Source organism: Thunnus albacares, chromosome 11, assembly GCF_914725855.1.
Source record: "Thunnus albacares chromosome 11, fThuAlb1.1, whole genome shotgun sequence".
In the NCBI taxonomy this organism is placed as follows: Eukaryota; Metazoa; Chordata; class Actinopteri; order Scombriformes; family Scombridae; genus Thunnus; species Thunnus albacares.
Genome location: NC_058116.1, coordinates 2,558,816 through 2,584,775, shown reverse-complemented (window position 1 = coordinate 2,584,775; position 25,960 = coordinate 2,558,816). Strand labels below are relative to the sequence as shown.

The 25,960-nt window shown below is 40.0% G+C and overlaps 1 protein-coding gene across 1 annotated transcript in view; it reads left to right on the top strand.

Annotated features, from left to right (window-relative positions):
• The window catches only part of klf7b (Kruppel-like factor 7b), a 73,947-nt gene extending 48,401 nt beyond the window's left edge, over positions 1-25,546 (top strand). The window contains exons 3-4 of the mRNA XM_044366205.1: positions 9,266-9,389; positions 16,712-25,546. Of these exons, the coding sequence (XP_044222140.1) occupies positions 9,266-9,389; positions 16,712-16,763 (176 nt within the window). The 3' untranslated portion in view covers positions 16,764-25,546. The remainder of the gene's footprint in view (positions 1-9,265; positions 9,390-16,711) is intronic.
• The last annotated feature ends 414 nt before the right edge of the window (positions 25,547-25,960 follow it).

Sequence of the window (25,960 nt, the reverse complement as noted above, 5' to 3'; positions counted from 1 at the left end):
GATTCAATGGTACAGACTTTATGAATTGTCTGTGTGAAAATGCATTTAGCATTTGTTGTGTTTTGGTCATTTAGAGCTGCAATACTATTTTTGAAGTGACAGGAACCAGTGTGTAACAGTTTTGTACATTCTTAGAAACTATTCATCTGTTTCTAAGTGGAAATGCCTGCTGGATTGGATGTATTTTAGCCTGGGAAACTCAGGCTGAATCCGTCACTTATCTGCAGTATGAGGTGTGTGCAGGCTTGTACCACCTCCAGGTAGCATTATTCAACTTTGGCTTGTACCACAGCATCATTCACAGTACGGAGTGGTTCATGGCCTCCAGTTGTCATCATGTGGTGATAGCAGTTTCCTTGGTGTTCACCAGGATTACAATACATAGCCTGCAGACCTCCACTGTATTAATACTAGCAACCTTGGCATCATTAATCCAGCGTGTTACAGGCTTATATGATCCCAGCGACCATCACATGGCTTTAAGTATAGCATTACATTCCAGGGCAGCACCTAGCATAAGCAGGGGAACCTGCAGCTGTAACTTTATTATAGCTAATCCAGGGTGGTGCAGCTAGTGTTCTGGTAGCATGACCGCTAACTGCAGTATCTTTAATCTTCTGATGAGTCTACGGTCGAGTCATGCCAACCAACAATGAGTTTTTAAATGCAGATTCATTCACTGAAAAAAAAAGAAAGACACCCTGCAGCTTCTTCACTCTGTGTGTGTATGTGTGGTATAAATGTGGGGGCGGTGTATTCCCTCCCAGTGTGTTCATTACAAGCACAGCTCTGTGGTTTAATTAGCTTAATCCTCTTTTTGGGTTATTATGACCATAAATCATTGAACATACATGTAGGGAGGGATTAACATAGCAAAGACTACAGGGAGGAGCAGCTGCAGAAAGCCTGCACAGCATCAGTACACTTACTGTCACATAGTGCACACCAGAGGCCATTAGAAACATCGTTATAGGGAGGTCTGTCAGGAGTATACTGTACATGTGCTGCAATTTCACATAATGCTGGTAATGGTATTCCTAAATGCATATCCAAAACAGTTGCTCTGAACTACAGAACTGCTGAACTGCTTCAATTAGCAATGAGTTGTTACATTATTAAATGTACAAATTAATTCAGTAAATCTCCAAATAATTCAGGCAGAGCTGTTCTGACTCTGAGCCAGGGTTTTTCTCTCTTGGATGTCTAATAACTGTAGGAATTACCAATACTTGTATCCTGGTTGTTATTCAAGCAGCAGCCCCCCCCCCCCCCCCCCCCCCCCCCCCCCCCCCCCCTTGGCACCCGGCACCTGTGATAGCAGAGTAGATGAGCAGTTTTGGAGGGAGTGTTTGTCTTTCAAAAGTCTTAACTGCACTTAATGAAATTTTGGGGGAGTAACATCATCTGTGTGCGCTCCTTTTTCTACAACTGTCAACGTACCTGATACAATATTTGGATGTGCATATGCTGCATTGCAGCACACAGGAACACTCCCAACATTTTGGAAAATGCACATAGCTGCTGTCAGATGATGATGTGCTTCTAGGACAGAAATAAAACAGAGTCAAGTTTAGCGTACTGTAGATTAGCACGCAGACTGGAAGCTGAGGGAAATTGTTGGCCTAGCGTCATCAAAAATAACAAAAAATGTAGACGGTCCAACAGCTCCAAAGTGTGATTTAATGATGTGTGATATATGAACTGTGAACGGCAGTCATAGATGCAGTTCAGGAAAAAAAAAGAGAAAAGGCGAAACACAATTTTTTCCCTATAGGTTTTGGTTTTTATGGGGTTTTTTGCAAATTGTTATCTACATAGAACTACAGTGAAGAATATAAAACATCTGGATGAAAATGCCCTTAAGAGCAAATGTCTAAACTTTGTTAGAGTAACACTCTAACACCTCATTTACAATGTCAATATTGTCAATATTTTAAGGCAATATTTCAGACCTTTGACTGTTCATATGTTTAATGCATGACATTTAATATCAGAAAACAAACATTAATATCTTTTGGGGGTCAAAACTAGTCCGATTTATTTATTTGCAATTCATTTCTCTGCTCATCAGTGCATCTTTCACACTTCTGTATTGGAAATGTAAAATTATATATTGCTACATCCTACTAAATAGTCAAAAACAGTAACATTAAATAGAATAAAAGGTAAATATTTTTCCTCCTTTATCCAGCCAGGGATTTCCATTCATTTCAATATGAGAAAATCTACTGACAGACTGTAAATAAACAACTGTTTTGCTTGAGTTGTGTAATTTACGTTCTGTCAGTGTAACATTATCATCGCATGGTAAAGTAGAGCGCCGTGCTGGATTATCTCACAACCATAAAATTGACACAGACTTGATGTTAACTGTAATGGTTCATGGAACTGAAGCAAGTTTCAAGTATGTGCTAATTGATTTTGGAGACAAAATATACAATATTTTACACATTTACAAAATGGTTAACTGTGATGTAAAGTGTAATTATGTGATATGTGGTTAATGGGCTAAAACATGAAAAATCACTGGTATGGTTACTGCAGTTTGAGTCTGACTTTCCAAGACCTCAACCCCACCCCCACCCTCTGTGGTACCTCATGTGGATTCAGGAAAAACCCTGCTGTAACCCCAGACCTCCACACACATATAACTATATACCTCTACACCCACAATCCTACCTCCAACCTGCTCTCTCTCTCTCTGTCTTCCACTTGCTCATTCAGTTTGGGTTGCCAAGCAACTGCATCACACTCTTCCATAATTGGTTGGTGGCTGGTGGATTGTCCATGCCTGTTAATGTCTCTCTCCCACTCTCTCTCTCTCACCCACCACCCCTCACCCACCCTCCACCCCCCCCCCCCTCCTCTCTTTCTCTCAGTTGCTAGGTGACTTTATCACGCATCCTTGCCTTGCCGCGCTATAATTGGCTGGCGTCATGGTTGCTGTGGCGTCAGGCCCGAACTGGCCTTGCTTTATTCCACTAACAGTGTGTGTGTGTGTGTGTGTGTGAGAGAGAGAGAGAGAGAGAGAGAGAGAGCATGTGTGTGTTTGAGCATGTATGTGTGTTTGAGGGGGGTCCTATTGAAGGAAGATAGGGTGCTCTGGCCAATTACAGAAGACGGGTGTGAAACAGCCGCCTGTCTGGCACCTGCGGCTCCCACTCATACCCCATATCACACACACACACATGCAGGTTGAGAGTTTAACGTTTCTCCAACAGGCCTAGACGATAAGATGCCAAGTGGTTTGCTATTGTATGTTGAAAATATGGGTACTTTATTGGGTCCTGAGTGAGGAGGACTCTGTGGAGTGAGTAGGAGGATTCACACATGCAGATACTACTGCTGAAGACTCAACATGGATGATACGTGTTTCTTTATTGAACTAGAGGTTATCTCTTGTAGAATCATTCTTCACAGCTGTACCAGAGGATTGTGGGCCTTTATAAAAAATAGAGAACTTCTTGTTGTACCTTCAAAGTAGAGCTAATATGTGTAGCTTGTCTCTTTGAGCAAAGGAAATGCAGCTGGGATCATAGTGACTGACTGATCATAGTGGAAATGGCATTGGCATGTACAGATATATGTGCAGATATGCAAAAATAAAAAAAAATAAAACTTTGCAGCAATAAACTACAGTTATAAATGTTTTATTGGCCGCAATTTATGTTGTTTTTTAACAATTTTTAAATTATTATTAATTATGTTTACTGTTAGTGTCTTCTTCAACAGTAATTGTAAAGTATCCTTATTCAGACATATCTTTATCACAAAATGTTTGCTATGTGTTCACATTCTTTTTTTTAAAGAAGAAGGATAAAATAGAAGACTTTCACTTTCAAGCCACTTATTCTAATCAGGGTCACAGAGCAGGGCTGCCCAAATACTTTCCCCAGCAAGTTCCCAAAGTCCCTCCTGAGGGATCCCTGACACATGCTGGGAGATGTAGTCCCTCTTGTACTAGTCCAGCTTGCTCTGGGTCTCATCCAGGTTTTCCACCAAGTCAGTGTCTGAATCATCTCTCCTGGTTCCTCTTGATGTGAAGCAGTGACATCTTGATTACAAGGTCTTCCAAATGCCCAGTGCGTCTCTCGCCAACTTGCACAGAAACCTCACTTGTACTTGCATTTTTGTCGGTCTTCACCCAAAGCTTGTTGGTGTCAGGATTTCCTCCATCATCATCATTACCACAGTTGACGGCAGTCACAAACTTTTTTTTTTTACCAACCCATCAGGCTTTCACAGTCTAGGATGAGACTTTGACATCATGCCAGTGTCTAAGACTCTCTGGATGTGTTGTTCTTGAATGGTTGAATTGTTGTTTTATCTTTGTTAAAATGATGAGGTGCTTACGGAAGAGGGATATTCATTTAGCTTGTATATGGACAGAAAAACCACAGGAACATCAGCTTTTCAGAAAGACTGATCAAAGTAACCCTCAGTGACAAAGCCCACTGAATTACAGACACCATGCAACGGAAGCTACAGTAGGCGATCTCTTAGAGCTCAGGATAATTGAACTCTGATCTTGTCCACAATCAGATCAACTGTGCAGGAGCTGGCAGAGGAAGGCCTATCACCAGAAATGCACAATGGTGAGCAAAACAAAACCCAGATCTCTGTTGTGGAAATCAGCAACTGACTGCATGAGATTTGACTGAAGAATTTGAATATGCAAATCCAGGGGAGCACAGCTCGTGACCTGGAATTAATTTAGTCCGAGAACAACTGCGTCACCCTGCAGTCACGTTGTGTCTGTGGATGAAAGACGACTCCCATCAAAGAGAGACAGGAACTGGGGGAAAATGAAGGGGAAGAGGGCATCATTCATAGTTGGATCTTCCTGTAGCACATCATCTTTTACTTGTCGTTGCATCACCTTGCTCTCGGTGCCGCTCTGCAACTCTCAGATATTAGTCCATCTGAAGGTGTACTTTCTACCGGTTGAGTTATTCTTGTGTGGTGTTTCAAGAAGGTGATTTAAGACAACTAAAGTGCAGAAAAGCAACTTCACAAGTATTCATCTTCTTGGATTGTGATTGAGAAATTATGCCCTGCAGTATGGTTGGAGACTTAAAGGTAGAAGAATGAGAAAAAGTAGGAAGAGACATCCGTAGGTACTGTATGTCTCCATAGAAATGATGTTCAAACTTTGCATAAACTTAAAAATAATCTGCAAAAGAAAAATCAGGGTGCTATGAAAGCCAGGGTTGCATCAAGAAGAGTATATAAGTGGGTGGATCAGGAAAGGAAATGATTCAGAAGAATGGTTATTTCATATTTGAAATTATATTTATAAAAACATTATGTAGCCTAAAATGGTAGGAGGTTACAGGCTACTAGGCCATCTTCAAGGTCAAACAAGGATAAACAATTTATATAAATGAAATAGCCTTACAACACATCACAATATGATTTGCATAATGAAACCTGGTTAAACAATGTTAAACCTGAGGGTGGTTGCTATTCTCTACAATCACAAGGCATCTTCAAAGTTTAACAATTGCAATAAAGTACAAACAATTTGGATGAATGAAATGGCCTCACAATCTAATTCTAATCTCACAGCTTCTAGTGGGAGCTATTCTCAATAGACCACTAGCTGATGTAGTTGTAATGTTATACAGGAATGAATAATCATAACTTCAAAAGCAGATCATTTGATATTGATATGTGTCATTTTAAAAGCAGATTATCTCAAATCAAGGGTCATCTCAAGGGTTATCTCAAAAAAGGGCCATTTCAGTCAAGCACTAGACCTTACTGTAAACCACCCCTTAGAGTAAACTTGTATAAGAAAATGAGAGAATAATCATAATAATGAAAGCACAGCGCAGAGCAGCTGGATGAAAGGAGAGATCATTACATGGAGTGATGTGCCCTCGTATTTAAAAATAATTCCATCCAAAGTCTGACTAAAACTTAAACTAAAGCAAAGTAGTCTAAAATAAAGTCTAAATAAGTCACTTTCCACCACTGAGTATTTGACTGTTGTTCACTCAGACACTTTCATGCTGTGAGGAAAAGCTACTCTCTGTCAGTCTGTTCAGATCGATCAGCGACGGCTTCGACTGAACCAACTCAAAGGATGGTCCAAAAATGTGTGATTTTTAAATTACTCGTTTTTGTCAGTTGCTGAAAATAGTAAAATGATCAAATGATTGATATAGGCTGCTTAAATATAATCACCTGATTGCGGGGGGCTCTATGATGATAAGTTTATTTTTAAAGAGACAAAAAGTGGGGTAGCAAAACCATCACTTTGCTCCCCCTAACTGAATAATGGGGATGCATTGACTCCATTGCTCCATTGCTCAGGCGCCTATGGCAACCTGAATGTCTGTACCAACTTTCATGACCAGTAGTTGCTGAAATGCAGATATGTCAGCCCCATTGCGGCACAGTAGGAAAAGTCAGGGGATCACCAAAATCAGTAGGATTTGTCCTCTGGGGACCATGAATGTATGTACAAAATTTCATGGCAATCCATCCAGTGGTTGTATACTGTAGACATCTCAGTCTGAACCAAAGCGGTGGGTTGACTGACAGATGTTGTCATCCACAGAGAAAAGCACCAGTAACTCCTCTGTCAGTCTGTCAGGTTAATCATTTCCATTAATCGCTTTTCACCTAAAGTGGCACTTATGACTAAATTGCTGTTTCATTTCACATCATTATTCAGTCTGATATTGTGTTCATGTTAGCCAGTTTCTGTTTGGGGGGGGGTTCTGTTCTGCTCATACCAATCAGTAGACAGAGACATTGTTTGTAGTCGACACAGAAGCCGTGATAGTGTTCATCAAGAGCACTTAACTTAATGGTTTTCATGTCAAAGCATATATCAAATAGATATGCTGATTTCAGAGTGGTTATTTCTGTAGGTCATCTTTCAACAATCTGTACAGCTGTGTCCGTCTTATCCAAGCATTCTTAATCCCACCTACAATGCTCTGATTGGCTCGGTTGTTTCTCCAAACAGGTAAACAGCTTTCAGTGAGCACAATAGCAAACATATTGGAATTGCTGAAAATGAGATGTTAGTGGTGTGTCAGAGGTCTGGAACCAGGCTACATTGTCATGGTTTGTTGGCTGCCATTTTTATTTCCATTCTTTCTACTTTTGTAACATATTTTATTGCATCACTTCAATTTATAACATTATTACAGAACAAAACAAAGAAAAATTCAATTCTTTTGTTTGCCCTAGCGCACTTGCAACCGCATCCTTTTCTACCACATCCGATTGTGTTTTCACCATATTGTGAAACGCTTCAGATTTCACATTAGTTCCACTTTGCTCTGAACTGGTGTGTGTTTTTGTTTGTCTCCTTAAGAAGATTGGTGTGTGCTGTGATGGGAGTGGAGGGGCTGCTGGGACATCTGGCTAACTGACTGTAAGCTGCTGTATTACTCCCAATTAAGAGTCATTAAGACCCCAATTATAGTCACCACCCTCCAGTTCACACACACACACGGCACAGAGTCACACACATACAGACACACACCAGGGGTCTACCACTAGGCTAGGCCAGTTTTTTCAACACTGCTCAGAGGAGGTCAGTGCAGTTTTATAGGTTCAGTGGAGACTCATCTGTGTTTTAAACTCTTTTTAACTCTTTTAAACTCCTCTGCTTGAATATTTTGAAGATATTTTGAAATCAAATAGATTTTAGTTTTTAGAAGTATGGTTGATGTTTTACTTGTCCTTCTCATAGTGGGGCAGGTCAAGTTTCTGCATCCACATTGTCAAAAGGTTTTTGTGATGTAAATTTCTGTATCTGGCCATGTGACATCTGCATACAGCCCAACATTTATTACAGCTGCCACTACAAATGTATAAACAACCAATGCAGTGTATATTAACCACGTGTCTGTTTTGGAGCATAAGTTCAGAGTGTCATTAGCACTGTGTCAAAAAATACAGCTCCACGTATTTCAATAAGGGGTCCTGATGCTGCATGAGACACGGGCAAAATAAAACACTCAGTCGTCAGCAAAAATGCAGAACTTGGCTCAACTCAATGCAACATCATCCACCAACGCACTGTGTCGGCCAATCACATATGTGCAAGCACACATTCCTGATAGCTTACCTGACCCATAAAAAAGATATGAGTATATATAAATATAACTTCCCACAGTATTATAATCCACTGGGCTGCATTTTGATGTGTGATAAGCTATCAAACTGGACTTTCTGGATAATTTTTCATCTTCTCACTGGTACCTGTAGGAATATGCCCACATCAGCAAACCCTTTTATGTGTGTTTTATTACTTAATTTTAGCACCAGCCTGTTTCCATACTATGACATATTAAAGAGCAGTGTAGTATCAGTTTGTGGCTCTCTCCACATGAAGATATTAACTATTAGATAATAACTAAAGGACATTTTCATCTAAATTTGAAGGTGTCTCATACCTACAGTGGATGTATGGAAAATTATTGAACTGTTTTGAAGTAGCTCAATGAAAGAAAATGATTTTTTCTTATTTTTATTCATAATTGCATTATTATTAGTGCTAATATTGCCTTTATTGGGGTGTATGATTTTGGTGGAAGGCCAGATTTGATGCTTAATCTGCTGACCCCTAAAATGCATATTCACACACAGAAACACACACACATACAGGTACTTACACAAGACAGTCTGCTCCTACTCACTACACACACACACACCTCTAACTAAACTCTCTGGTCCTGAATACACACACACACACACACACACACACACACACACACACACACACACAGCTGGAAGGCTTTCTATCATGGAGAGATAACTACAGGCTGAGAACAATAGACCATCTCTTCTCCCATCTGGTGAACTGGGGGATGAAACTTCATTTACATTTCAGATCCCACCACCTCAGGGTGTGTGTGTGTGTGTGTGTGTTTGCGTGTGTGTGTGTGTGCGTGCATGTGCGTGTGTGGGCAAGGGGGTGGTGATGGTGATAGAGGGAACAAAACGAGACTCATTTCAGGGTGAATTTGGGATTATGAATTAACATGCCGCAGTGCTGAAAGACTTCATTTACAGCTAATTGAGTGTATTGGCTCATTGAAATGGCTGTTGTGTTAAAACTGGTCTGCCTGCCCGGCCCCTGGGCTCTGTGTGTGAGTAGGAGGGTGTGCATGTATTTATAAAAGCCAAAGGTGTAAACCTGTATATTAGTGAACAGCTGTAGCTTAGACGTGGGAAATTAGATGTAGACACGATAATAAAATGTGACACCTTCTCCTCTCTCTCTTTCTCTGTCTCTCAGGTGAGAAGCCCTATAAGTGCTCATGGGAGGGCTGCGAATGGCGTTTTGCCCGAAGTGATGAGTTGACACGGCACTACCGCAAACACACCGGAGCAAAGCCATTCAAGTGCAACCACTGCGACAGGTAAACACACACACACATACATCCGGTGTATTCAACGACAAAAAAAGACAACACACAGAAATGGGATTTGGTCAGCCAGTGCATCAAATAAATGGCCAGTTGTTGTCTACAATAGGGCTGCAACAAACTGTTTGTTTGTTTTTTAAGGTGTAATAATTTGCTGATTGTGTGAATATTTATTCAATACATTTGGGGAAAAAAATTGGGCATAAATTGATTAATTAGCTCATTTTGTGAGAGACTGCTGCATCTGTCTTATCATTATCCTTATGCAAGCATGGTTACTGGGTTCAATAGCAGTCGAGATGTAAGCAGGCTGCATAAAAGTATTAAATAAAATCAGCCACACAAGTGTCTCCAAGCAGCCCAGAGAACCTTAATTCTTGGTCACTCAGACTGGACCCGTCCACAAAGACCGGCTAGAAAAAGTGAACAATGGACATCACAATTTCCCAGAGCTCAAGTGATGTTTTCAATTTTATTGTTTTGTCCGAGTCCAAAACTCAGAGAGATTCCGTTTACAATTGTATTAAACTGAGAAAAGCAGCAAATCCTCATTTGAGAAACTGGGACTAAAGACTTAAACATTTCTGCTTGATAAATTATTTAAACAGTCAATTATTGATTAATGGTTTAAGCACTAGTCGACATTTCATCAGAGTCTGACAGTTTTAACGATTACATAAATACCTGAACGAATGAAATTTGCATATTTGGTGTCTTACCCAGAGTCTAGTGAGAGATCTTTATACTGGATGCACAGTTTCATCTCTGTGAGTCCAAACAGCAATTAGCCTAGCTTAGGAAGACTAAATGCAGGTGGAAACTAGTTTAAAGTAAACAAACACAAACAAAAATGCACCTTCCAATGACTTCAAAATTATCCTATTCACAAGTTTTGTCTTGGTAGTAAGCAAGCTAGCCACCATCACGTCCAAGTTTTGTTCAGACTCTGGTTTCAAATTTGGTAACATTAATAATAAGCTGTCTTGAAACTTTCTCCATAACTGATTGACAGTGAGAAGTCTTCTCTGCTTGACAGCTGTTTGGATGTATAAATAGGAATGCTCAGACATTCTAACAGGAGATTAATAAGAAGATAGAAAGTAGTTTCATCTTGATGTGTCCAGTAGAGTAATAAGTCTAGGGCGTATAGTGTAAAAATAATGGATGTGGTCACCATGACGTCACCTATTGGTTTAAGGACTCCCATTTTGAAGCCCTGAGTTTGGCATTTTGACCGTCACCATCTTGGATTTTTGGAGCCAGAAGTGACCATATTTGGATGAGAGGGTGGCGCCAACCTTAACGCTAACTGCTAGCTCGGTTAGCACAGTTTATTTACAGTCTACAGTTAACTGTGATAATGCTAATACTAATACTGATTTTCACTAGCAAAAAACAGGTTTAAAACCATTCAAACAAAATGTACTTACCAGAAAAATTGAAGATCCGATTCCTTAGAAGGTCTTTTAGCACAACCAAACACTTAACAAGACTTTTTTACGTGACCAAAATGTTTCATGTTCATGTTTCATGAACTGAAACACACTGAAATAGAAACAGCTACGCCTATACTCTGTGAATCTGGGATTATCCATGGTTACGTTACATAACCAACGTTGTTGCCATGGTAGCAACTTGCCTGTGATGGCACTCACCTGTCACTCAAAGCAGCCACACCCTTAATTATGCATAACTTTAAGCCTTAATAAAATTTAAACAGGTGAGTTATTTAAAAATTCACCCCCCATGTAGTTGTCATGAAAGGGAAAATTAGCTAAAATTGTTTTGTGTACCAGGCTGTAAACATGTTTATTTCTGCTGTAAAGTTGGGCATTTTAACATGGGGGTCTTGACTCGCTTTTGGAGCCAGTCTCATGTGACCATTCGAGGAACTGCAGTTTTTGGCACTTTCGCGTTGGCTTCATTTTTCAGCCCCAGAGGTTGCCACTTGAGCTGCGTACATAAAGAGCTCTGGTGAGTTCACATCTGCCAGGATAGTGAAGGTTCAAGACTGTAGCTTATAGTGGAGTCAGTTATTGATAAGGAATGTTATTATCTTAAATTAAGTTAGTTCCTAATGGATTCATATTTGGCAGACAGGGCACGCAAGGCATTTGTTATTTCATTTCAATCCAGAACTGGATTGGGAAATTAACAGTGTTCAGGTCAGGCAATCTGATTTTAAGATCTAAGATTTTAATCGTTCATCCTGCATCTGATTTTTTTCATCGACTCACATCTGATGCAAGTTGACCTCAGTGGGAAAAAAGGTGTGTGTGTGTGCGTGTGTGTGTCTCAAACTAAAACCAAACTGAATGTCTTCATGGACAAAAGCCAGGGAAGTCTTTGTGAGTCTGTAGAGTGCTACATGGTTTCTGTTTGGTGTTTGGACCCCAAGTTAGCGAGAGAGAGAGAGAGAGAGAGAGTGTGTGTGTGCGTGTGTGTGTTCTGTGCTTACTCATGCCCTGCGCTGGCAGTTAAATGGATTCTGGCTATTGGCAGACTGGTCACAGCTAATTGAGTGGCACCAGATGCCAGCTCCACTTTAACATACACTCTCCCTGTATGTGTGAGTGCCTGTACTACCTTCCCAATGAACAACCCACACACAAACACACTCTTTGCCCTAGAGACAGTGTAATTGGCTGTTGTGGGTTCCCTCTACTTTGGGTTTTAGACATAAAACCCTCCAGAAACCTGCTGGAAGCTTCTAATCCTGGCTGAGAGCTGGGACTGCATTAGCTCCTTTCTGGCACACACGATCACATACACAAACACAGTATGTAGAGACACAACACACACATGCATACAGAACAGAAAGACGTAGAGATGCAAAGTCATATTGACTCATACAAACATTAAAATGTTCAGATGTAACAACAACACACTTGGGAACAGAGTATCAAAGTGGGAGAAGTTATTTTGGGCATCCAGGGATTCTGAGGTGAAACTTGCATTGGTTTTCTGGATTGACAATGTTGGAGACTGACAGTTGGAGCACTTCAAGGCTTGGATGGACATGAAAATCTCCACCGTATAATCCTCAGTACAAAAGACTAAGTGTGGTAGAAAATATCTGGTTCTTTGATTAAGAAACAGTGGAGGGTACAAGCTTGTTGACATAAAAACTTAAGGGAAAAAAGAAAACTACAACTCCCATGGAGCATTTTGTCAAGACAAAATTTATTAACTGACCAATGTCAATCTACAACATAGTTTAAGATTAGGCCATATGGTCTGAGTTACAATTAATTAGAATGAATTATATATTAGTTGTAATTCATTCAAACATGAAGAAGATGGAAGATATTTGAAAAATCTGTTTCAGCCTTTATCAGATCATGTTGTTTCAGGTTTCTGCTATTTTCCTTAAAGCTTTTTGACATAAAAATTACAAAGTGGATGGAAACAAGCTAAAAAATCTTTACAGTAGTACACACACACATCTGTGGTGGGTGGAGCCCACCAAATATTACCATAAGAATAGCAAAAAACACACACACACACACACGGCAGTCTGTCATTAATCCTGCCTAATCAAGCAGGGACCCCCTGATGTTTCCATGGAGCTGGAAGAAGGAAGAGTGATGAGGAGGACAAAAAAAGAAGTGAAGAGGAGAAGAAGGGAGAGTTTAGAGGAGGAGAAGAGGAGGATGGGAAGGAGGAGGATCGGGGTGGTACCAGCTGGTCTGGCTACTCCGCCCCCCCAACAGTGACAGTAACTGGCATGGCCATCTGTCCAGTCAGCCAGACACACACACACACACACACACACACACATACACACACACACAGATGAGGTGAAGGTGTACAGTAGGTACCAGCTGAGGGCCGAGGGGAAATACAAATAGTTCAGTTTTACTCTCACATCATGTTCACACTAATGCTCAAGAATCTGAAATTTTGTCTGAATTTATAAGTCAAAGATGTTCTGTCCAGCTTTAAGTTTTCAACTAGTTTTCTAAAATCTCACTGTCCACACTGAAACACCAAACAACATGAAAACAGTTTCATCTATTATTCTTCCCTGACTTGACCTGATTGAGAAACACTGAAAGTTTTTTTTTTTGGAAGACTTGAACAACATAACTTTTGTTTTAAAGGCATTTCAATGACTATGTTCTTGGCAAAAGCTGTGCAAAATACAGCATGTCACAAAGTGAAATCCTTTATATACTCTACACGAGGGATGTGCAGAGAGCCCAGTATTTGTATTTGTATCTATATTTGTTGAGGCAGCAAAATTATTTATATTTGTATTTGTATTCAAATAAATCGAAAAAAATTGTAAAGAAACTTGTAAAAATCCAGTTTTTGTTTTTATTACACTTTTAATTTTAGGATATTAAAGTGTTAAAATAACTGTTTATCTATAAACTATTTTACAAAGGAGGTCCCCACACCAGGTCTTGAACTTGAGTCTCCCAGATCATAGATGACTGTGCTGACTACTGAGTTAAAAACAAGCACATTGCAAATGTGCAGACAGACCTCTACTTATTTATACACCCGTAACACAGAAACAGCACACTGTGTAACATTTAGAGAAGAACTTCAAAGGCGATTCTTTGTTTGTGCTTTTCATTTATTGCCTATCTTTTAAAACCTAACTTTGTGGAAAGGAGAGGGGGGGAACATTTTATGAGGTGTAAAGTAACTCCAAATAGTAACATACTTTCTGTTTCATTTTAAAATCATCAGCAGATGGAGGTGGGGAGAGAAACAACAGCTCATATGTACACGCTGTATCAGCTAACTGCTCAATAGCATCAATAAGGCTAAATTGACATTTTGTAATCTGGAAGGTGTCTTTGACAGAGTTCTGCTTGAAGCTGACTGGATTCTACTTAAAGGCCCCATGAAACAGAAGTTAGAACGTCTTTAGCTTCTGTACTGTGACGTATTTCCCAGTGAATGTTTGAGCAGTGTACAGTTACAAGAGGGATTTAAATCAAATCCCTCACATTTGATTGGACCTCTAAAAAGTGTGCAGGGTTTTGAGTTTGAGTTGGAGTTTAAGTTTGAGTTTAAGTGCGGTTTTATTTGACCGATGTGACTACTACTAGGGATGTGCAGAAGGCCCGGTATTTGTATTTGTGTCTGTATTTGTTGAGGCAGCAAAATTATTTGTATTTGTATTTGTATTCGAATAAAGGTGAAAAGAGGCTTAAAAATCCTATTTTTGTTTTTATTAGGCTTTTAATTTTAGAAATTTAAAGTGTTAGGATAAGTTTTCATGAAGCTTGTTCATGAAGTATGTGTCAGAAGGCTCAGCTTTATCTCTGGGGAACACCCCCAACTCCGGGAGTGATGTCCAAATTAGGAAATGTGCGTCATGTAGCAGGTGGATGTGACTCCCCTCATTGAGGCCTGCTGATAGACGTACCAGCAGAGCAGGGGACAGAGACTGAGATAGTCATGTAACCGACCTGCACGCTGGTATTTGACTTGTTTTTTTTGTTTTTTTTTCAGAAAACAAATCATTTTTAAAATATTTTTATGAAACAAATATTCGTAAAAACCCACTATTTGTGCTTTGCCAAATAACGTATTTGTACTCGGGCGCAGGGATTGAATGCAGGATGAATCATCAAACATTTGAAGAGATTCTGATGTAAAAATACTCTGATACTGATTTTTTTGACATATATTTGCCATATAACAAGGGATCAATGAACAATTAACACAGGGACACAGGATTAAACTTAAAATTCATAATTTGTATGGTTCGATGTGAGGTTGCTTTTCCTCCTTGCACCAACGTTTTTCCTCTGTTTTCTGCAGGATATGAGGATAGAAAAGAGGAAAATGAATCACATGTGAATCTGCTCTTGAGAGACAGCAGATTCTGCTGCAGCATGACAAACTTCATATTGTACCTTTGAGTGTTCAGCTCTGTCAACTAGCATCTGGATAGAACAACAGCCCCCATAAACACACACACACATACACACACACACACACAAAGAATAGCCTTGACTAATTAATAATGAATAAAGCCTCTGGCAAATTGAATTTTTAATTTCTCATTTTATTCTTGCCAACATTTTGTTTTGCCTCTCCTTTACTCATATCATTTGTGATTAATTTTATTGTGCATGTTCAGCTCTAATGTCCTCACAATGGAGTAATACAATTAAAATACTTGTGATATTACGATTCTTATATTATACATCACCAGCAGCTGGTTTTATGTCTTACTCTCCCACCAGGTGCAGTCGCTGCAGAGTTAAATGGCCCGGCATCAGAAAGCACTGCCAGCCTGTCTGCATTAATGTCCATGTTCATGATGCATATCTAATTAGTTTCTACAATAGAATTTTACTCCGAGCTTGAGGACTGACTGCAGAGCTGTGGCGGTCTGGCTGTGATTTATGGTGGTGTTTGAGTTGTATTTAGGAAATCACTGAGCCTGAATTGGCCCGTATTCGTCTTTATGTCTGGGTTTCACTGGTGTGACATAATGAAGTAAGACGACTGAAATTCACAAATGAAGTGGTAAAAAATCTCTATAGTTCTCTGCATCATTAAGTTTGTGTGTTTAAGCCACAAGCTCTCTCTGTCTCACTCTGTCTGTCTGTCCTACTTGTTGAAATAATACTAACTTTAGTTTTTCCTGTAGACCAGTGCTCATTCAGTTTAATACGACTGTAGAAACTAATTTCTGAGCAAGTGTTTTTTAGGATTTGTCTGATACCTTAGTGGAGCTTATCAGTATTTTGAAGTTAAGTATCTACATCTCCACCAGCACAAACTAAATCGGGTGAGGTGGAGTCATATTGCTTGAGTTAGCATTAAAAGCTGAAGTTAACACGTCTAATATCAGTGTTTAGTCTTTGTGAGACGCTGTGAGCTGATACTTTTCATTATCAACAATCATTTCTTAGTTAGCTAATAAATTTGGTGCCGGATTTGTGAAGCATTCCCAGCAACTACACATAGCCAGCCGGTGGAAATTTCAAGGGACCTGGGAGCATAGAGAGATCCCATGAATTACACTGAACCAGTGGGTATTTCAGGGGGCTGGAAGTGTGGCCCATTCCCAGCAAATACACAGAGCCGGTGGCAGTGATCAGCAATTTAACATGTCATTAAATTATCAGTTGCATATGTTTGTCTAAGCTGCTTTCTCATTTTTATTTGTACATAAAATGTTTTTAAATTTCATTTCTTCTCTCCTGTGTCCCATTTGCTGCTGCACCTGCTCAGTTTTCACACAAGCGCTGATGAAATTCTATCTGTATTTTTTCATGTATATTCCAGTTTCAGATGTCAGATGAACAGCTCTGACATCATTTCTTCGTCTCTTTCCGCAGGTGTTTCTCTCGGTCGGACCACCTGGCCCTGCACATGAAGAGGCACATCTGAGGGCAAAAAGAAGAGGCAAAGGAGAGGAGAAGAAGAGAGAGGAGGAGGAAGAGGAATAGGAGAAGAGATAGGAGGAGAGAGGGATGGGCAGTCGAGCTACCAACCGCCCGCCTCGTTCACCCCGTCCATACACAAGTCGGACGCCTGCAGGCCAACGCATCCATCCAAGGATGGACCCATCAGACGGGGATCGGAGGAAAACGAGGAGTAGCTAGAATGTTGTTTTTCTTTAAAATTACACACTCACACACTCGCAATAGTGAACACTTTACACACCCGTCTTTGAATGCATCATCCTGGTGAGCCCCGGCCGCTCTCATGCAGCTCTGGGGACTTGGACACTGCCAAACCAAAATATACTTAACTTGCTTGATGAAACATTATGCTGCCTTTTTTCTTTCTCTGTATTCAGTGTGTTTTTACCATAAAAGTCACTTTGGGTGAGGAGATAGTTCAGTGGGGAAATTTTAAATATCCATATAGTCAGTTGTTAGTGCTTTACCGGCTTTTGAAATCAAATACTCAACTTTTTTTCTTTTTTTGATGTTTCTCATACACGGAACATAAGAAACCATCATCTGCTGCAGTCAGCTTCAGTAATCAATGTGAAGAAAACAACAATGCCAAATCTGCAGGAGAGAGACTTCTAGCATGGCTGACAATCGAACCCAGCGCTCGGGTGCTGGGTGTTTCAGTGCACCCATGGGACCTCGGTCAGCGGGTGCTGCTGCAGCTCTCAGGCTCTCCTCCAGTGGGTGTTTGCTTCTCTCAACTTCACTGAGACGCCTGCCGCCTCCGCAGGCCATCTGACAGAAATGCGCAGCGACACTTTCTTCCCTTTTTTTCTACTTAGAGGACGATAATTCTTCTTATTGTTGTTATTACAAAGAATGACACTTTGTTCTTTTCTCTCTTGGAGAAAATGTCTTAAAACTCACTGAATTGTGTTTGGGGGAAAAAAAAAAAACTGAAAATCTCAGATGACTTCAACAGAATGTGTGGGTTGAGAAGGAGAGCGTTGTTGGTCTTTGAATCCCTATGTGCTCCAACTCTGCTTCTGCAGTCTGTAAGCAACCAGTGGATGAAAAAAACTGAATCATACAAAACTCTCATAAAAGGGATTTTGTTTTGTTTTTTTGGACAAAAATAAAAGCAGAGAGCGGAGAGGTCTTCAGTTTTTCATGCTGCTCTTTCTGCCCCGCGATTCACTCCAGCTGAAAAACGTAACCCTGGCATGACCCTTCCTGGTCTTGCACTCTACCAGAGCCAGGCGGAGGACTCGCTATAAACTGGAAACCTCTTTCTTTCTTTTTTTTTCCAAATGTCATCCTGGAGCGCTTTCACAGACAAGACATCTCATCTCCTTGGCAGCGCTGCAGGGTGGGAACGGAGGCTGAGGTTTTTTGGTTGTTCACATGGGACTAAAGAGGCCAACTGACCTCGGCGTGGTGTTGCCGAACAGACACGGTCACGTCAGCCTGGTCAAATTTGCCTGTTTTGCATCCATTGATTGCACTGACTTTTTTTTTTTCAATGTTATCTGTGCTTTTTTTTCTACAGCAAAAAAAAAAAATATGGAAAAAAGGAACACAAAGAAAAAAAATCATAAAAAGACTTGAAAAAAAATACGACACAAAAACAATTCTGTCTCGCTCTACACATTGCATACAGAACAAGCACACATACTCTGTTAACACACACACACACACACACACACACACACACACACACACACACACACACTGCCGTTTCTTTGCTGACAGCTCCTCTTGAGATAAGACTAATAAGATTTAGGAAAATAATTATTAAACTAATGAACAGAGTTGGAAAACAAAACACTGCATGGCAGGCTTTATTGCAAACACACACACACACACACACACAAACACACTCTCTCTCTCTCTCTTTCTGGAATTACATGTTCTGCTCCCAAATCTTTTTTCACAGTAGGAATTTAGCAACTGTTGTTTAGTAGAAGAGTATCTTAGCTCTCGGCTGGAGGTAACAAACGATTCCAAATCCTTTGAAGTGAGAAATCAGCTTGTTCTCAGTTCCAACAATCACCCACATATCCCTCGCTACAGTTTGTGCCTCTCATTTAATCAGCATTTTTTTTTTTTTTACTTCTGAGACTTCTTGTTACATTATTGGTTTGAATTGAGCATATGAGCCAGTGTCTTCATCATAAATAAATAGAAATAAAACAGTTGCAGAACCTCTTTTAAGAAAAACATAATCCTCAAAGACGCTGCTTCCCTGCCTCTCATGTACAATGAATTTGAATGTTTTCAAGCTGAATCCCAAACAACCAGAATCATTATCATATTAATTTCCCTTAAAAAACCTGTTAAATCAACTTTCCAAACATGGAAAAGTTCTGAAAAATGACAAAATGACAGTGAGTTGTGCTTGAAATCAGGTTGTCATTGGGATCACAAGCTCCTCAATCTGTTTGGTGCCATTTAGAAATATTTTTATGTTGATAAAATGATTTCCATGAGTAGGATTAAGAACACTTGTTAAATGTTCAACTGGAAGTCACTGAACACTGTCTTATTGTCCTATTTCACCAGAATTTATGTTAGCGCTATTTTGTACATAATTCAATAATTTGATCTGAATCATCACAAAGTAAATCTCTGTGGAGGTTTTGTGCCAATTTTAACTTTGGCATGCAAATTTGCAAAATAAATCAATCAATTTCATTGCCAAAAGTCAATGTTCAGACCGAAAAACATCCCTGCATGAAAACAAAGTAAGGGGCTGCATTGGTGTTGTTTAAGGTACCGCTGAGACAATGAAATACAATCCAGGAAGCTGAGTTGGAGCTACAGATGAATGTGTTTAAAGGTTTGTCAGATGCCAAAACACCACACAAGACAAGATTTTACAACTCTGGAAAGTTATCACCGCGGCAACAGTTTTATCTTTAGTCACAAGAGAAACAGTCGAATGTGAAGAACTAGAAAGTAATCCACCAGGAATGTGAGCCTGCATGTACATTTTTTATGCAGAGCTAATGTCGGTCTGAACGCCCCCTAACAGTTGTCATAACTGCAACAAAGCATTAAGGAATCTTGCTTTGCCACTTCCTGTGTTGAGGATTATGTCTTCCAAAAGACAGCAAGCATGTTAAATCATCTGCTAGCTATTCAAAGTTACACTTTATGTTTGATTAAAACACTGGCTTGTATCTTTGACCCAAATACAATCATTAACACTAAAATCTCTAATGTAAAAAATGATGCTTTGGAAACATGAGAGGTGCAAAGTGGATCGAGCACATATCCGGGTGAATATGCTTTGCTGGATTGTTGCAGGAAAAATAAACTTGCCTTGCAATCAGGGCACTACTGATACCACCAACATCAACACCGCTGCTCCATCCGCCCACCACCATCCGTATGCCCTGTAGCACATGCAAGCAGTCTAATACTCACTGCTGCTGACTGGTGCGACTGGGTTAGGGTGCAGGGTTCCTGAAGCTGGCGGGGGATTTCACATCCCAGCGTGGCCAGTCATCGTGCCAGTCGGCCTTGCCAGCCTCCATTAGGTGAAACAGTGAAAACATTCCCCTTCAGGGGGGTTTATGGTGCAGCTTCGAACAATCGATACCAAAAACCTCCAGCATGGAACTGCCCTTTAGCCACGGGCAGAGTCTCCCTGGTCAGGAGAGATTGGCGGGAGACCGCCTCCATATGAGGCCTCTGTATCCAGCGGCAGCTTTCTCTACTAACTCTCTCTTTCTGCTAAATATGACGTAAAGCAACCCACGTTTGAGATGAATCCAGTGTTTCATATTGATTTCATTTCATTGTTATCAGTTTCTGTTACAAAAGCTGTATTGATGGTTGTTTTCATCAGCTTGGATGATGCAAAGTCATGCCAAAATGTTGAGACATGCAAAGGGATGTAGAAGGAGCCCTCCTATACAGGAAGTACAATCACAGAGGGATGGGTATCGTAGCACTTTTGTGAGGCTTTTGATGGCATGCATGTGTGTGTGTGTGTGTGTGTGTGTGTGTGTGTGTGTGTGTGGTGTGTGTGTATGTGTGTGTGCGTGTGTGTGTGTGTGTGTGTGTGTGTGTGTGTGTGTCCATTAAGCATACTGTGAGGGAAGCAGTTATTCAGCAAAAGTGGTGATAACTGATTTTTAACTGCTGAACAGTTGTGCAACCATGTAGAAGAAAAGTTTGTTGGTACATTTGCTGTTGGGAAATGTTTTTAATGTAAGCAATGGCTGACAATGTGTTTGATATGCTTTGTTTAGACCTTTGATTCATTCATTCATACATTCATACAAGGAGCTCGATGACTTGAGTCAAATTAAAGAGATGCAAACTCGAACACCGAAGTCTCCAGCTGGAGTGTATTAAAGCTCTCTGCTGGACTGGTTTATGTTCCGTTTACTGGTGGACACTTCAGGCTCATCATTTATGTCTGTTTTTTTTCAATCCAAATTTATGGAGTGTTTCTTCTGATTATTTAAAAAAAAAGGTGAAAATTTGATTTAAAAAGTTATTATCCAAAAATGGTTAAAAATCATATTTTATAAAAACACCATTCACAGCACAAACCATTAAATCCTCACTCACCTCCTGTCCTCACTTTATTTTCTGAGCTGCTAATACCACAGTAGAACCTAATTTAGAGATGGGATCAGTCTGATCTTGCAGCAGGAAACACAACCACCTTTGTGCGCATGGTGACTTAAATTGAAATTGGAAAATGGATTAAACTGATCTTCTTTTCAAAAATCACTGTGTTTTTTTGGTGAAAATCAAGAAATAACATAAATGATGAGCCTCTACCGTACACTCTAAAAAAGGCGTCACTTTCAGCACGCTTTTGTTGGCAACACGTTGAACAATTGTGCCCCTAACTACACAGACATTAATAATTGTTGAAGATTTCATGATAAAGCGTGCTGTTGAATGATAGCAGTGGCCAACATGCAACAAATACAACTCATAGTTTCGCTCCTCTTTAATTAAAATTCCTCTTGACATCTGGCAGATCTCAAAGTCACTTCAAATCCAATTTCACATTTCATTCCCTTCATGTCTCTCAGCCTGGCGAAGCAGGTTTTCTGTCACAGTGTTGTTCTGGGTTTCCTGTCGTCTCTCTCAGGCTCCTCTAGGCCGGCTAGCTGCCATCCCACAGCTCTGATTAGCATTAGCACTCGCGGGTCCTCTTCTCTAGTTACTGTTCAGCTAATGAGATAGCTCTGGGTCACAGGGAAACTGAGTGGTCTGGAGAGAAAAAAAAAACAACAGGGACCTTGAGCCGGACCAATTCCAGCGGTCCGTACCCAGTGGACAGATGTGATGTAGAACAAACAAAAGATCCCGTTAGCATGGAGAAACGCCAGGAGACAGTGAGATATTAGTGAAAGAGACTAAACCTAGAGGAAAAAAAAATAATCACTTACCCCCATGAATATCCCAATCATTAAATCAGCGCTTTCATTTTATCTCATGGATTACAGATAAAATAAATGACCAATTATCTGCAAAGTCCCTACAGATATTTAATGCCCCCAAGCCCCCCATCCCCAGTTAAAGTGCCATTCTTATTTCCCTCCATCCCTCCATCCTCACCCCATCTCTCCCTCTCTGTCCACAGCAGTTGTCCATGCACTATCAGCTGCAGGAATGCTGAATGCACACTTTACACATTTTGCCCAAAGATTTGCATATTTGCAAGTTACCTGCTGTGAATGTAGTAGATGTAAAGATGCAGAAAAGGAGTGATGGATGGAAGGTGGAAGCAGTGGGATTTTATTTTTTTTTAACCAATCGTCCCATTAAATCATCGACTCTCCATGCTTCATAACGTTCTCAGTCTCTTGTCTACTGTCAGCTGAACTCATTGTTCACAATGTAAAATAATGTTCTCATGGTCTTATAGGGTGCGCAGTATAGTGGCGCTAGCAGCTTAAGCAGGAGTGATGTAGCTTTAGTTTAAGTTAGCTTCTTAGCACACTGCAAATAGCACTAAGTCTCATATTTCAAAGTCAAAGATGGGCAGGAGTCTTTGGAAATGTTAAACTGTTGACTGTAGAGACTCAAAAACAGTGTAAAACCAGCTTTTTACAATGTTACGACATTAACTGCAAATAAGTTTAACATTCCCATACATCACATGTTTAGAGTTTAGCATCTGCCATTTGAGATGTTCTTGAGGTGTTTTCACATTGGCAGGTTGTTTCAAATCTGGGAATGGTTCTTTAACACTCTTAAGAAACCCAGCAGCAGAAAAAAAAATATACCCAAGTCTCATCGGTGGTCTGAAATCAGCTCCAGATGAACTCTGGTACAGTCCATGTACAGTCAGAAAGCAGTTTGTGCTCCAGCAGGAAAACGTTAATTTGCGCAAGTAATGACAACATAAATACTGGCATTTTTGCACTGTTAGCAAGAAAACCTGAGAAATAAAATGCTTCCTTGCTTTCCTTTCTGCCTGGAAGGCCCATACGAATGGCTGCACTTCAATTAGTAAGTAGTTGTTGAAAGTCCTTTGCCAAAACGCATAGGTTGAATAACAAGAGGTTATTTGTCCCGTTTGTTCTTTTGTTACTTACTAAAGCAGTGACAGCACACTTTCTCCAAGTTGCTCTGTTGGACTGTATATTGTTCTATATTTTTTGCAATCGAACTCAGGTTCAGACTCAAAATAACTAACCCAGTGTGAAAATGCTACAAGACATCCTGTTTGACCAATGGTAGTTGCTTCAACATAGTCCTTTGGAGGATCAAGCTTAGGTTTCCACAGTTTTCCACCACATCACCCTGAAGGAGGATTGTCACTTCTGGCAGCTTTTGTAAATAGCGTGAGATCGATCTTACACACAGACCGCTCTGTGTGAAATTAACCGTATGTGGCGACAGCACCGTCTCAGACATTTCAGCATTTCTATAGATCTGCTTTAGTTCTCGCATACATTGCACTACATGATCATACTTAGCTATTGCACTCTCCATGTGCGCGCACTGCTAGCATAGTCTGTTGGAGCACTCTGTCAAATATCCACTTAACATTTGTTACACGTCCAGGATGCACTTTGCTACCAAGAACCATTTACTACAGGTCCAATAGTGATAGATCCGACTGACATGTCGACTTAAACCTCCAGTGAAATGCCTTTTTCATCACCATTATTTCAGAGGAATATGTTGTACTTTACAAACATTCAGTCATGCTGTGACTTGGTTGAACTTTCTTGGTATTAGTGGCATCCCGGAGTGACTCTGTCTGTAACTACTGTGTTTGTCCATGCTAATTGTGTCAGTATATAAGAGATTCACAGATCTTTACCCCTCCCATTGTGTCTGTGTGTTTCACCTCACCCATACCAAACCCTCTTCACCAAAACCACACCCGTCAGAGCCCTCTAAGGGCTGAACATGCTCCATAGTCTTCAGATATTGAGCTGTATTGGAAAGTATTCTCAAGAGCTATGCAGATTGGGAGTTCCAAGCAGTTCTTTGGTGAGACTGCAATAACGTTGTCTTTGATCGGTACAGTTAGTTTCAGTTCAGTCAACCCATCCTTGCAGGTGCTTTATCATCTCTACCACTTTATCTGCTCACTTAGACTCAGCATTCCTTTAAAGTACTTTGAGTTTAAGAACTACTTTTACCCGTTGTTCCACCTGATTGTATGTGAAAAAAGGATTGGTACCAAAATCTTTCTTTGTCTATGGTATATACCTCTGTCATACTGTACAGTACAGTTTGTATCTTAGGGAATTTAAAGTTAATCTTATGGGTAATGGAATTTGGCATTCATTTTTAGCTGGTGAACAAACAAAATTAAAGCTACTCTCACAGGAGCAGAGATCTTTTGCCTTAGAAAATGTGTTATTTTTGTCACATATTGTGTCACATTTTAAGATCCTCAACAAGTCTGGAAGAAACAAGAAAAAGTAAACTCCTTCACACAATCAACACTCACAGTCCATCTGTTCAAAGCTATGATTTTATGGCCACTTATGCCATTTGATTGTGATGTACTTTTGGTATAAGCAATTGCTTTTCTGAGATTTGGACCCATCTCCAAAATCTCAGCAATCCATCCAGAGAGTAACATATTATCATATCCATATTATCATATGATGGTCAAAATAAGACCCACATTGAAAGAAAAAATTAAATTTATCTTTACTATAGTTCATGTATTAGCATCTGGTGGAAATGATTTTGGTGCCACTCCTTTTGTCACATTTTGGGTAAAGTGATTGATCCAGTGTCGTCAAGATGTATTTTAGCACCTTGATCTTGTTTAGTGTGTGCACACAGTCAACTCAAACCACAACTGTTAAGAACACAATACAATACGTTTTCTGGGATGAATGGGCATGTAAAAAAGTGAAGAAGAAGACAGGATATGCGTTTTTAGCATCACAACATCCCTCTCACCTGTCCTGCAGAGGCTCTGTAACTCTGATACCTTTCATATCAACCCCTCGATCCATAAACCTTCACTCCAAACCCGCCTTCCTCTCCTCTGTCACCGTCACCTCTGTTGAGTTTTTTTCATTTTGAGTTTTCTTGTTTTACTTACAATTTTTTGCTGTACAAAGTGTTTAAAATATTATTTGTATTATATGATGTTAGTATGGTAATGTTCTTTATTAAGGAAGAAGAAAATTTATTTTTGTTACTGGTCTGTTTCATAATTCTTTTCTAAATTGGTATTGTAAGATATCTATGCAAGAACTGTTAAGTGGAGCATTTTTATTTAAGAATGTAATATGTGTAATAAATGGTAGAATCTGGTCATTGCTCTCTTGTATTTTGTTTTGTCAAAAAGTTATTCAAAAGAGAATCTTCACACACCTTCATTTAGACCTTAATTCACCTTTAAGAATGAAACATATGGCGCCTGTGTGAGTTGTGCAGTCTATGCAAATGTCCGGTCATCTCCTGAAGCGTTCCACCTCAGCAAATCACAGAAACACCTGTGCTTGCAGGACCCAGCTCAACCACACATGATGTTACCTCATCCAACTCAACTGATCATGTCTATTGTTTTTTTCTGTTAAAGAATAGGTTTGTATTTTTTTTATCTTGATACCACACTTAGATGCCATATGTACATTGATAGAATTATGGTTCACTGAAATCCTTTCTCCTCTCCAAACCAGCTGTGAAGTAATACCTATGTAAAGAGACACAGAAAAATTCACAGCCATC